The sequence below is a fragment of the Atractosteus spatula genome, chromosome 7, assembly GCF_055471065.1.
Source record: "Atractosteus spatula isolate fAtrSpa1 chromosome 7, fAtrSpa1.hap1, whole genome shotgun sequence".
NCBI lineage: Eukaryota > Metazoa > Chordata > Actinopteri > Semionotiformes > Lepisosteidae > Atractosteus > Atractosteus spatula.
Genome location: NC_142712.1, coordinates 42,319,595 through 42,332,328, shown reverse-complemented (window position 1 = coordinate 42,332,328; position 12,734 = coordinate 42,319,595). Strand labels below are relative to the sequence as shown.

The window sequence follows — 12,734 nt, the reverse complement described above, 5'->3', positions numbered from 1 at the left end:
ATTTTGATATTTTTAGCGCGCACTGATAATCGGCTGTGTGTGGGCAAGGCCCAGTAATACCGATAACTCCGGATACACTATAATCCCCGGCCCCCCTCCCCTGCTTGGTTTTCCTGCACCGCGCAGCTCGGGCTGCGTCAGCGGACAGGAGGGAGTCTTCCCTCGAAAGGGTGAGGAAGAGGGGGTTTTCTCTTTGTTTGCTTCGCACAACCCAGAACTGAAATAGGATAATAAATAGGGGTTGGGTAGATGAGTTTTCAGATCTCGCCATTATGTCATGATCCCTGGGTTGTGGTGAAATCAGAGCTGTCAGCTACACAGAGAAAATTAGGGAAACAGTGATCTGTGGTCTACAGCTAAGGTACAGTATGCCAAAGACTGGAGTATTCTGAACATTTAGCTAAATTCAAAAGCTTTTTTTTTGCAACACACTGGGGGACATTTTTTTCAATTTCTTCTTGTCCTTATACAGATTAATATCAAACAGACTCAGCAATGTGGGGTGTCTTAGACTTAATGCAAAAGAGAGTTTTCTGAAACAGCATCAGCGCTGTATGAATTGTAGTGCCCTTTTGCTCTCTCAGTTCTGCCCAGTGAGCTGCTGTAGCTCCAGTACAGTCTTGCCTGTACCACTCATTCCTATGCCTAAAATACAAGCCCTTAAATATGACCCTAAGCTCTAGCTAACTAGCTTCGGATAAATGGACCCCTTTCCCCTGTCCCCCAGTGATTTGTTGGTCTTTCACAGGAAAGCACGTTTAAAGATGTGTGATGATCCATCCCAAGAGGCACTATAACAATCCTTTGTTGTAAATGTACTGGTTGAAGGCGGAGGAATTTGAATCTTTTTTTTTTTGCATAAAACATCCTTTACAGCTATATTCATTTGTACATTTAAATTGTTCTTTCTGCGGAGATCAGTGGGCTGCGATGAGATGTGTTCGGTTCCCTGCGAAGCAGAATGCTCAAGAGTCGAAAGGCAGTTCGACTGAGAGGGTGTTAAGGATCAGACCTAGAAACAAAACGAACTGAGCTGCTGTCACTTCATCTCTCTTTCTGTCAAGTCTGAGTTTTACCAACAAAAATAAAATCTTGTTTATAAGGCAGTTTTTTGAATAGGTAAGCAAATTGTCATCTAATAAGTTTTTGAACCAACATGTAAGGAGAGGGCTTTTTTGGTTAAGAGTGTCCATCTCATGGGAGACTAGCTTTTCTGTTACGCTTTAAGAGCGTACATTTGCTTGACCTTGGCTGAACTGCACAGCTGTTTTTACATGGAAAAAAACATAACCCCTCAATAAATCTTCTTCTGTTTTCTCTCCTCTTCTCGTCTGTGTGTGTTTGTTTCGTCTCTTTCCCAGCAAATCCAGTTTGCCGAAGAGAAGCAGGAGTTCAGCCGGTTTCCCACCAAGGCCGGCCGGCGATCCCTGTCCCGATCCATCTCGCAGTCGTCCACCGACAGCTACAGCTCAGGTGCTCCGAACCACCCCGTCCAGACGCAGCACAGCACACACTGGCACACACACATCGGCCACCCTGGCTGGAATCAGTCTGGGAGCTTTCCAGGAAGGTTACGTCTGTCCCGCGGAGTTCCCACAGGCTTGGCGTCACATGTGAACTGATCTGCCTCCTCTCTGAGGGCTGCAGGAGCACCTCCTCTCACTGCCACTTTCACCCTCAGCTCCAGTTTGCTTCCTGTGCTCGACTGAGAGTTTTAAGAGATCTTTCAGTCCTTTTTTGCTTGCCATGTTTTACAAATTGAAAAGAATTCATATACTGTAGTTGTAGGTTTTTTAAATTTAATTTGTTTCTGTTGTTACATTGCACACAAATTAAACACCTCAAAAATACTGCCTTGTGGGTAGTGCTAGACATGGCCCTAGACAGAGCCCATCCCACCTGTAATCCATTGTTCACCCCACGTACACCTCGTTTTCATTTCGCACAGAAGAAAACGACTCCATGAATTTGAAAAGTGTTCTGTAACTCGTTTAGGTTGCTACAGTAGTTGAAGGATCTACACTGACAGTTTGAAGTTTCAGTTTCTTTTGGATGTTAGATTATTCTAGAGGTTTTTGCTTTACTTTTCAAGGAGCTATGGTTTCCACTTAGTAGAAAGGATTCACTGACATGGCTTATTTCTTTCTAGCATTCCCTGGCCCGTCTTGTCATTAAGCAGTATTAACTTATGTTCCTTTAAAGCCTATCATTATGGCACATCTCTACACATTCAAAACCAAAAACAAAAAGAAAGAAGTAAACATAATTACTACGCAAGACAATGCATGATTCCATAAGTATTCCATAAGTATTTAAACATTTAAAACCTATAATAACCTGAATACTTAATTGTTAAGGTTGGTATTCCTGCTGTGATTGTTTGACACTGCATCATAGCTGCAGGTTGTGTTGCTCACACACTCCGTGACTGGGGGACAGGGGGATGGGGTGAAAGGGGGGTGTTTAGCGGTGAAGTTGGTGCTGCCATCAGGGGACTGATCCCATCGTGCTCTCTGACCTCTGCCCCCAGCCGCTTCCTACACAGACAGCTCCGATGACGAGACCTCCCCCAGAGACAAAGTGCAGACCAACTCCAAAGGCAGCAGTGACTTCTGTGTGAAGAACATCAAGCAGTCCGAGTTTGGCCGCCGGGAGATCGAGATCGCAGAGCAAGGTGAGTGGGGTCTCCGGCTGCTGCCTTTTGATAGAGTGGTGCCTGCTGGGACAGCAATGAAACACTCAACAGGACCACAGACTGCAGCATCCTCTTCACTCACGGTTCACCAGTTAGAGCAGGTCCATCGTACTGTGAGGGAACCAGCGCCAAAATGAGTGGATTGAAGAAGCAACAAGTTGACAGTGAATACAGAGTGTTCAACAAAGAATGGACTGCAAAATACTTTTTCACAGAGGTTGGAACAAAAGCTATATGTTTAATTTGTAAGGAAAGTGTCGCAGTGTTCGAAGAATACAATCTCAGTTGGCATTTTTCTACCTAACATGCTAACTATGCTAGCAATCTGTCACGCGAGAAGCAGTCCAATAGAGCTTCCAAACTAGCCGCTAGTTCACAGGCTCAGTAAAATGTGTTTTTCCACCCTTCTGCTATCCAAGAGGCCAGTACAAAGGCAAGCTACCTGCATGCATATGGAATTGCTAAACAAAGCAAGCCACTCTCTGAAGGGGAGCTTTTGAAGGAGTGTATGATAGAAACCGTAGATATTCTTTGTCCAGAGAGCAAGAACAAATTTGAGAAAATAAGTTTATCACGCAGAGCAGTTACCTGTCGGGTCGAGGTAGTCGGTGGAGACTTGGCTTGTGAGATGAACGTCAAGTTTCATTCAATTTTGATTTTTTTATATTTAAAAGATTTTTTTTCCCTCAGGTTATCGTTAACCTTGTTGAACTAATAAGCCAAGGTTGGATTCTAAATTTATATAGGGCACACAGTAGGCTATCTGTAACAGCAGCCTGAAGTGGCCCACTGTGCAGTTTCAAAATTTTATGTGGCCCTTGGATCAAAAAAGTTTGCCCACCCCTGCCCTACGAGCTGGGACCAGGAGGTGAGATGCTTTAGTGGTTGAGGTGTAGGACTCACTCACAGGTCCTCAGCCACCAAGTTTCATCTGTTACCGAAACTCCTCGAGCTCGGTAATTCACACAACACACCACCCTGCCTTGTATGCATAGGTCACTTGGGAGAAATTTATCTTCTGAGTAACTAATTGGTGCTATTATGACCAATAGTACTATTTTTATTTTTACAAAAGAATGTTTTGCGTCATTCACCCATTGCTTTCCGAGATAGGCTCTGGCCCCCCCATGACCTTGAATTGGTTGAGGCTGGTAGAACATGCAGGGATGTTTTGGGGAGATTAGCACGTGCCTTAGAAAGCTGAAATTTGATCCCTTGTATTTTCAAAAAATCAGTCTCAGTGCCTTGCGAGTGATAAGGTTACAGTTACCTCACACTCTCCATTTATTGTAGAATAGTTAGAATTCATATCGAAACCTGACACTCGTCCCAGGCTGTGTACTCAGCCCAGATATCAGAGAGGCTCATGTTACACAGGGATGTGAGGTTCTCTCCCACAGACCTTATTGCTGTGCTCACCAGGTTGATTATTCACCAGCGCGCACACACTCTCGCACTTCAAAATGCTGCCCACGGATCCCTCTGCCAGGTGCTCTTGTTCCTGTGTCCAGAACGGGGGTGGCGCGTTCGGTTTCACTCAGCAGGTCCTGTACATCCATGTTCCTGGGCGTTCTTGTGCCGGACAGATTGTTCTGTGCACTGACCTTTCTCTCCGAGCAAGTGGCCAAGAGCGGTGAGGAGGATTACCGCGGAGTTGGCAGGCCGTGACTCGACACCGCTGACGGCCCTGTGCCCCAGTGCATGCAGACGACTGCAGATGACTCCTGGATAGCTCCAGCCAGGCCAGGCTGCCCGAAATCGAGTCCTTGGGGGAGTTCTGTTCTGTCCCTGTTTATTTTGCGCCCACTCACTTTAAGATCAGACCGCCCAGTTGTTTTCTGATTCTGCTGTAAGGCTACAGCCGCTGAGCTGCGCAGGTGAGAAGGGGGACTGGCGGGCGGCCTCCTCTTCCAGCCCCCTGTGGGGGTCCATGTTTCTACCTCAGGAGTGCAGCACCTACGGGGGAGCCCCTCTGCAGCAAGGCCTTGCCTGCATCAGCAGCTGCACCCCCACTGCCGCCCTGCATCCCCGCAGTCAGGGAATCACTGGAAATAATATGAGGACAGGCCAGCACCCTGTGGTCCAGGGTATGTTGTGTAGCGCCAGCGACTTCTAATCAGCAATCAGAGCAGCCAGACAAATCTGTTTCCGCTGCTGTGAGAAACCCGGATTAGAGTCATCATCCAGCAAGAGCACTGAACATGAACACAAAACATTTCTTTATTGAGGAAGATGGTCAAACTGGGAGAACGACGTTCATTCTAGTACATATCGCAAGCTCCACAACATGTTACAGGAGACACACCAGCAGTATTCAGCCAGTTGGGCAATTTGCATAATCTGGATCTGACTGGGGCTTGAATTGGTGGCTTTACTGCTTAATCCAGAGTTCTTATCTACTTAATGTAGTTAATAATGTACTTATTTCTTCATTTAAGTGGCAACGCATACCAGTTTTTAACAATTATTGCATTAAACAGACCCATAAACCATGCCAGTGGGCTTTTTAGTCACGCTCCATCAGTTGGATGATTGTGCATTTTTTGGACATTCGTTCATTATTCATGCAAGAGCTCGGCATCTTCTCCTTCCTGGACTGAATCAAACTGCTGTGTAGCAGTAGTCTAATAGGAGGGAGGTAGTGTTGGAGAGATCAGGGAAGCGAAGAAGTGTGTGTGTGAGTGAGGTATGGAGAAGTGTGGACACTGACTCACTTTTCTTTCCTGCAGACATGTCGGCCCTTGTCTCCCTGAGGAAGAGAGCCCAGGGCGAGAAACCACTGGCTGGGGCCAAGATTGTGGGCTGCACTCACATCACCGCCCAGACTGCGGTAAGAAATACACCAGAATCTCTGCCAGCTGAGGGGCAGAGGCACTTTAATTTAGATGTCAAAATGGCGAGTGTCAGTGCTTTCCTGATGTCTGTGACTGACTGATCCCACCCAGCACAGCTGCTACTGCATGAATAGCCAGCTTTGTCCTGCCCACCGAACCAGTACCTGGAGGTCAGGATCTGGTTCTTCACGGTTCAGAACCGTTTCCCGTGTCCAGATTGTGCAGCCTCCATACTGTTCGACAGTACTCTCCACTTGCATGTCTTGTGTGCCTTTTCACACGTGACTTCTGTGTTCACAACCGCTGCAGAGAGTTTTTACTGTAAACCTCAGAATACGAACATATACTGTATGTGTCTTATTCTATCACCTGGTGTAGATGATAGAAAGGTTTAGCGAAAAAGCTAATGAATTGCTGGCTGTTGATGTGTAAACGAGAAAGTTTTCAGAAGCTGCTTTCCCTCTGTAGCTGAAGTTGCTGGGATTGGTGGTGTTCATGGGTCAATGGTTTTAAGCTGAATGATGGAGCAAATAGAGTTGAAGTATCAAAGGGGGCTTTAGCCCTGTATTCTAATTTTATTTTACACCATGACAGGAGAATTGGAATTTAATTGAGAACCAATGGTTGTGGCAGTAAAATATTTTTTTCTCCTCTGTTTATGCGATTGTGGTTTATGTTTGTTTGGCTGACGACGGGAAGGGCTCCCTCTCACAGAGTAACCAGTGTGGAAGTTAAAAACCCCTCATGCTCACTCTTAATTAAAAGACAAACTGCTTCTGTGGCTTCATAGAAGAACTCAGGCACTGCCCACACTGCCCACACAGCATGAGGTCTGGCTTTCAAAGCTGCTTAAACTGAGAAGTAATTAACTACAGGGCTTACTTATTACATAGCTGTTCGCGCTCCTCAGGGGCTTGCTTATTAAACCATGGGGTAACTTGGAGAGTGTTCTTATGCAAACAGTTACTGTTTCTTAATAACATCCTGCATCCCACCCTGCCCAGGACTCTGGGCTCTTTGCTTGCTGATCGGACACTGCTGTTCAGCTCTCATGGTGTAGGGAGGCGCACAAGCACAGAGAAGATGTGTCTGTGCTCTTTCTACCTGCTCGAATAAAGCAGGAAAATAAGACACACCTTGATCAAACACATTAGTCTCTCTTGACACAAAGCTCACAAGGTCATTGAAAGCAGTGTGCACCACAGTTCCTTACTTGTTCTCTCCTTATATCAAAACACAGATTAGTTTTTCATATGCCTAGTCACATGAGAATCCCACTTGTATGTGCATTTCTCTTGTGTCCCAGGCTTTAGGTAGGAGTCCTAAATCTTTCGCTGGTTTTCCACCAAGAGCACCACAGCTGATGATACTGATAAAGGCTGTTTGGATATTCATAGGATTGAAATGTCATAAGCATCAGAAATGCATTTATAGTGCTTGTATAATGGACAACCAAGTTCATTGTTAGTACGTACAGGTGACGATCATAGACGGTGCTGACTACATCCAGTCTGGTCCAGGTGGCTCTGAAGGTAGGGCTCTGATTCAGATGGATGGCAGTGACCAGCAGTTGTCATCCTGTCAAGCAGGTAGTTATATTAGTGGAAGTTCCAGGTAGAAACTTTAAAACCTGTGTTCCTGCAGGTCCTGATAGAAACGCTGGTGGCCCTGGGAGCTCAGTGTCGCTGGACCGCCTGTAATATCTACTCCACGCAGAATGAGGTGGCAGCAGCACTTTCAGAGGCTGGTAAGAGTGGGAGATTCGGTGCAGAGTGAGAAACTCCATTTAAACGAAATCACTATTGGATTTTTGACTATGTATTTTATCATCTACACTACCGTTTGAGTAAAGATGTTTGCATATTCTGAGATCTGTATCAACTTTGGAAATCATTGATGCATCATTGCAACACTCTTTGGTTTTATTTATCTCATAAATATGATTTTTGAAGAAGACCCAGAGGAAATAAGAGAATCTTGTCCTGCTTTTTGTTTACTTACCTCTTGTCACGTTAAGTCGCAGCTTTGTGTGACTTTTGCCAGGAAGCATCGGCATTGAAAATTGATTGTTCCTCTAAATTTAGCTTCTACAAGGTAGTTAAGGGATAAAGGCTTCTTTTTCAGTGTCTCATAGCACACATGAAATAGATTTGAAGTCAGTTTTTAAAAATCTTTTTCTACGTGCAGTTTTAAATAAACTTTTTGCTTGACAGCTTGGGCCATCTGCATGTTGTATTTCTAGGTTGGGTGACTTTAAAGTGATCAAATATTCAGGTATTTCAATAATTGAGTGGTTCGCCACTGTCTTATGCTCCCTGAAACCAAGACAGAGCAGGTCTTTAAAGACGCAGATCATGGTTTATGGGAAGAAGCCAGGAACAGCAGTTCTTGTTCAGGCTTTGCGGATGCTGTTTTTCCCCCTCTTTTTTGCAGTGCTTCGTTTTCAAGTTGAAGAAATTGATGATTGAAACAATTGAAATTCTAACATCTAACAGAGGAGGACAGAAATGCAAACTAAGTGGTGGAAAGGCATTTCAAAGTGAGATCAGGAGGCACTTTACATGAAGGATTGTGGGGATGTTATGGAGGCCAATGTCTTGGCTATTTTTCAAGAAACATATGGATCAGATCCTCAGATCATGTACTGGTCGTATGTGGCACACACTGTGTTCCCTGGAAGCCAGGAATGTTCATGAATCCTGCTTCTTTCTTGACTTAAAAGCTATTTAATGGGTTTTATTCCACCAGCACAGTGTGACAGCCTTTTATAACATGAAAAGTGACTCACCCTTATTATTCTAAGAGGCCATTAGAAATAAAAAATAATGTGCTGGAGTAGTTCTGAGAGCTCTTCATGTATATGCAAATATCAGAAGCAGTCTCTTTCAGCTCTGGCAGTGTGTTAGAGGTACAACACATTAAATCTCCAGCAAATCTCCCTGCTTGTTATTTATCGTTGCACAGAATTTCACTTTCAAAACATTTCATTTCCTTGTGTGGTTTGTTTGCAAAGCTTGGCTTGGAATGCATACGCTTTGAAGTTAAATCTCTCTTGATATATTTTCTAATAAAAAAGAAAGATGGAAAAAAGTTACACTGTGTATACAATTGTTGCCTTTCCTGGCAGATAACAAAATCCCTCCCAGGCGAAATACTTTTTAAAATGGTGAGAGAACAGCTTTAGTTCTGAGCAGATAGACAGAAATGTCATGAAGCTACTTGCACACCTTATGTAATGTATGCTAAAATATTACTAATATATTCTGTGCGTGGTAGAGATCTTTATCCAAGGTGACCTACAGTAACAAAGGTTTACTTAAAAAGTTTTACAAGTAATAGTTAAGAAAACTGGATCTTAAAAAAAGCAAATACTGATATTATAAATATATCTACAAAAAGGTTATACTGCAGCTTACAAAGATAATATAGCAACTTGCAAGAATCTTAAAATCTATGAAGTACTCTCATAACAGATACTGTAATATTACAAAAACACAATAGTTTATAATATAATAATAATAAACTTTATTTTATATAGCGCCTTTAAAGGTGGCTTCTCAAAGCGCTTTACAGGATGACAATAACAATAAATAAGAAGAATACAACAATAAATAAGAAGAATACACAAGATAAGACACAATTACAATTACAACAATACAACAATAACAATAGAGGAGACCGTGGAAGGTGGTACTAAGAAGAGCAGAGGGGTGAAGAATGGGACCAGTTAAGAAAAGGCTTTTCTGAAGAAGAAGGTTTTGAGTCTGGATTTGAAGGAGTTTAGAGAAGGTGACTCTCTGATATCCTTGGGCAAAGAGTTCCAGAGCTTGGGGGCATAACGGGAGAAGGCCCTGTCACCCATACAATGTAGACAGGCTTGGGGGACAGTAAGGAGGGCAGAATTTGAAGAGCGGAGGTTGCGAGGTGGGGAGTAGGGCGATAATAGTTCAGACAGGTACTGAGGCGCCAAGCCATGTAGAGCCTTATAGGTGAGCATGAGGATTTTAAAGTCTATGCGGAATTTGACCGGAAGCCAGTGCAAGGACTCCAGGATAGGAGTAATGTGAACACTTGCACTAGACCTGGTCAGGATTCTGGCTGCTGAATTTTGGACATACTGCAGTTTGTTCAGGGTAGATTTAGATACCCCAGCGAGTAGAGCATTGCAGTAGTCAATTCGAGAGAATACAAATATGTTGATCAGCTTTTCAGCCACAGTTAATGATAGCATAGGGCGTAGTCTTGCAATATTTCTAAGGTGAAAAAAAGATGTTTTGACAGTATGCTGCACATGTGGGTCGAATGTTAAGCCAGAATCGAATATAACCCCAAGGTTTTTCAATTTAGATTGAAGCTCAAGTACAGAGCCATCTATAGATAGGGTTACAGGACTGGCTTTACGAAGTTGATGGGGGGTACCAATAAGCATGACTTCAGTCTTGTCGCAGTTAAGATGAAGGAAGTTTTGAGTCATCCAAATTTTTATGTCAGAGATGCAATTAGATAGAATAGAGACAGCCACATCAGTGTCAGGTTTGGTATGGATGTATATTTGAGTATCGTCAGCGTAAAAATGAAAGCTGAGGCCATGTGATCTTAAAAGCTGACCAAGTGGGAACATGTAAATGCTGAAGAGCAAGGGGCCCAGTATTGAGCCCTGGGGGACACCAGACTTGACAAGACCAATTTCAGACCTGTACCCATTGAGAGAGACAAAGTGACAGCGATCAGTGAGGTAAGATTTAAACCATTTGAGGGCAGTGTCAGAAACTCCAAACACAGTCTCGAGACGAGAAAGTAAGATGTTATGGTCAACAGTGTCAAAGGCAGCACTGAGATCAAGAAGGATGAGTATGGAAAGAGAACCAGAATCAGAAGCTATTAGGAGATCGTTGATAACTTTGACCAGGGCAGTTTCTGTGCTGTGAAGTTGACGGAAGCCAGATTGGAGGGGTTCGAAAAGGTCGTTTGTCATGAGGTGGTTATGTAACTGAAGTGTGACAGCACGTTCTAGAATTTTAGAGAGAAAGGGTAAGTTGGAGATGGGGCGAAAGTTGTTAAGATTGTCGAGAGCCATGTTAGGCTTTTTTGGCACGGGGGTAATGGCAGCAGTTTTGAGGACCGTTGGTACAATGCCAGTGCTCATGGATTCATGTATAATATTGAGGACAATGGGACAGAGAGAAGAGAAACAGGACTGGAATAAAGTGGTGGGAATGGGATCTAAAATAGATGTGGTGGGTTTCATGCGCGTAACTAGTTTGTTTAGGGATGCTGAGTCAAGAAGAGAGAAGCTGGAGAGAAGGGAACCAGAGAAGTTGGATGAGGAGGGAGGAGGTATGGAAATGATATGCGTAGTGGAGAGAATGTGATGCCGGATGTTGTCAATCTTAGAACTAAAGAAATCTAAGAACGTGTTGCACAGCTGTGATGAGGCAGGTAATGTGGTGGGGCAGTTTGGCTTGAGCAGTCTGTTGATGGTGGAGAAAAGATGTCTGGGGTTGTTTTGGTGATTTTCAATGATGTGAGAGAAGTAGGTGGATCTAGCAGACTCTATAGTAACCTTATATTCAGATTAAGTAATCTCTCCAAACCTGATGATGTACATGTAGGCCGGAAAGACGCCACCTACGCTCAAGTTTGCGAGAGGCTGCCTTCATGGATCGCAGATGGTCATTGTACCAGGGGGCAGGGCGAGAGAAAGAGATGGTTCGAGTTTTTAAAGGAGCAAAGGTGTCAAGGGTACATAAAAGAGCATTGTCAAGTAACTGTATTTTGTCCTCTAGAGGGTCAGAGGAAGAGAAACAGGATAAGGAGGACAGAACAGAATTTGGAAACCTTGGGTGATCAATTGATCGCCAGTTGCGTAAATTTACAGAGCGTGGCGGGGAGGTGTTAGAAACAGGTAATTCCAGATTGATGAGAATGGCTAAGTGGTCCCAGAGGCCTAGATCAAGGGGAGAGCAGTGGGAGACAAAGGAGTCATTTGCAATAATTAGATCTAAGGTGTGTCCTTTGTTATGTGTAGGGGTACAAACAAACTGAGTAAGGTCAAAGCATCCCAAAAGAGAAAGGAAGTCTTTAGTCAGACTGGAAGAGGTTGAATCAGTGTGTATATTAAAGGCCCCTAGAATAAGGATCCTTTTAAACTTAAGGCATAAGAATGAGAGAAAATCAGCAAACCTAAGAAAGCTTCACTGGGTCTGGGTGGTCTATGAACTGTGGCAATAATAGTAGATTGGGGGATAGAAACATTTAAAACAAGACACTCAAAAGAAGAGGGAGGAGGTATAGTAATAGGACTTAGACTGTAAAAAAGGTTGTAAATAACAATGATGCCCCCGCCTCTGCCTGAAAGACGCGGAAGGTCAAACAAACCATATCCAGGAGGAACTAGTTGGTTGAACAGGAGTCCATCGTTTTGTTTGTGCCAGGTTTCAGTTAAACACAGAAGGTCCAGTTGTTTTTCTTTGATAATGTCACATAAAAGAAGAGCCTTGCTGTTAACGGAGCGGGTGTTTAGAAGCGCTGATCTGGCCAGTCTCGGGGATGCAGGGGGAAGCGGAGTGCGGTCCAGGTGCGGTAGTGAGAGGAGATTTTTGAGATCGGCGCCGGTACGTGATGGACTTACAGTCGTGCGCCGAAAGGCAGGGATAGAGACTCCGCAGGCAGACGAACGAAAAAAAACGGCGTCCTGTGCTGCGATGGATGTAGCGACTCGGTCGTAAAATCCCAGTAAAACGGCAGTAATCGAATGTGTCTCTGACCAGGAAGTAGCTTTGTTTTAGTTGAAGAAGTTGCAGTGCAGTGTACCTCAGAGACATGATCAATGAATCGAGACGGGAAGGAAATCCAGAGAAGGCGGTAGCAAGTGGTGAAGGTCTTCAGTTGAGTAAATTCACGATGCAGTGGAAGTCGCATTTGTGAATTTGTAACGTGGAGCGGATAACGTGAAGCGGATGAAAATAGATAAATTAGAAATCAGTGTAATCGTAAAACATAAAAACATAAATAAGTAGATAAAAATGAAAAACTGGTGAGAGGAGCGGCAGCCAAATGCGCCAGCGTTCCCTCTCGACCGGAACCGGAATGAGTTCAGTCAGTAGAGTAACAAAATATCAACATCTTGATGAGCTATGTCTGTGGACTTAACAGTTTAATCTTCAGGAAGCCTGAACTTTTGGGGATTTTTCCCATGTTGAGCC

At 44.0% G+C, this 12,734-nt stretch overlaps 1 protein-coding gene across 4 annotated transcripts in view; it reads left to right on the top strand.

Moving 5' to 3' along the window:
• The window catches only part of ahcyl1 (adenosylhomocysteinase like 1), a 44,598-nt gene that overhangs the window by 16,114 nt on the left and 15,750 nt on the right, over nucleotides 1-12,734 (top strand). For 2 of the 4 annotated variants that reach the window (XM_088921878.1, XM_088921881.1), the window contains exons 2-5: nucleotides 1,362-1,473; nucleotides 2,531-2,674; nucleotides 5,425-5,525; nucleotides 7,174-7,276. In XM_088921878.1, the coding sequence (XP_088778004.1) occupies nucleotides 1,362-1,473; nucleotides 2,531-2,674; nucleotides 5,425-5,525; nucleotides 7,174-7,276 (460 nt within the window). The remainder of the gene's footprint in view (nucleotides 1-1,361; nucleotides 1,474-2,530; nucleotides 2,675-5,424; nucleotides 5,526-7,173; nucleotides 7,277-12,734) is intronic. The other 2 variants (XM_088921879.1, XM_088921882.1) reach the window with 1 other exon arrangement.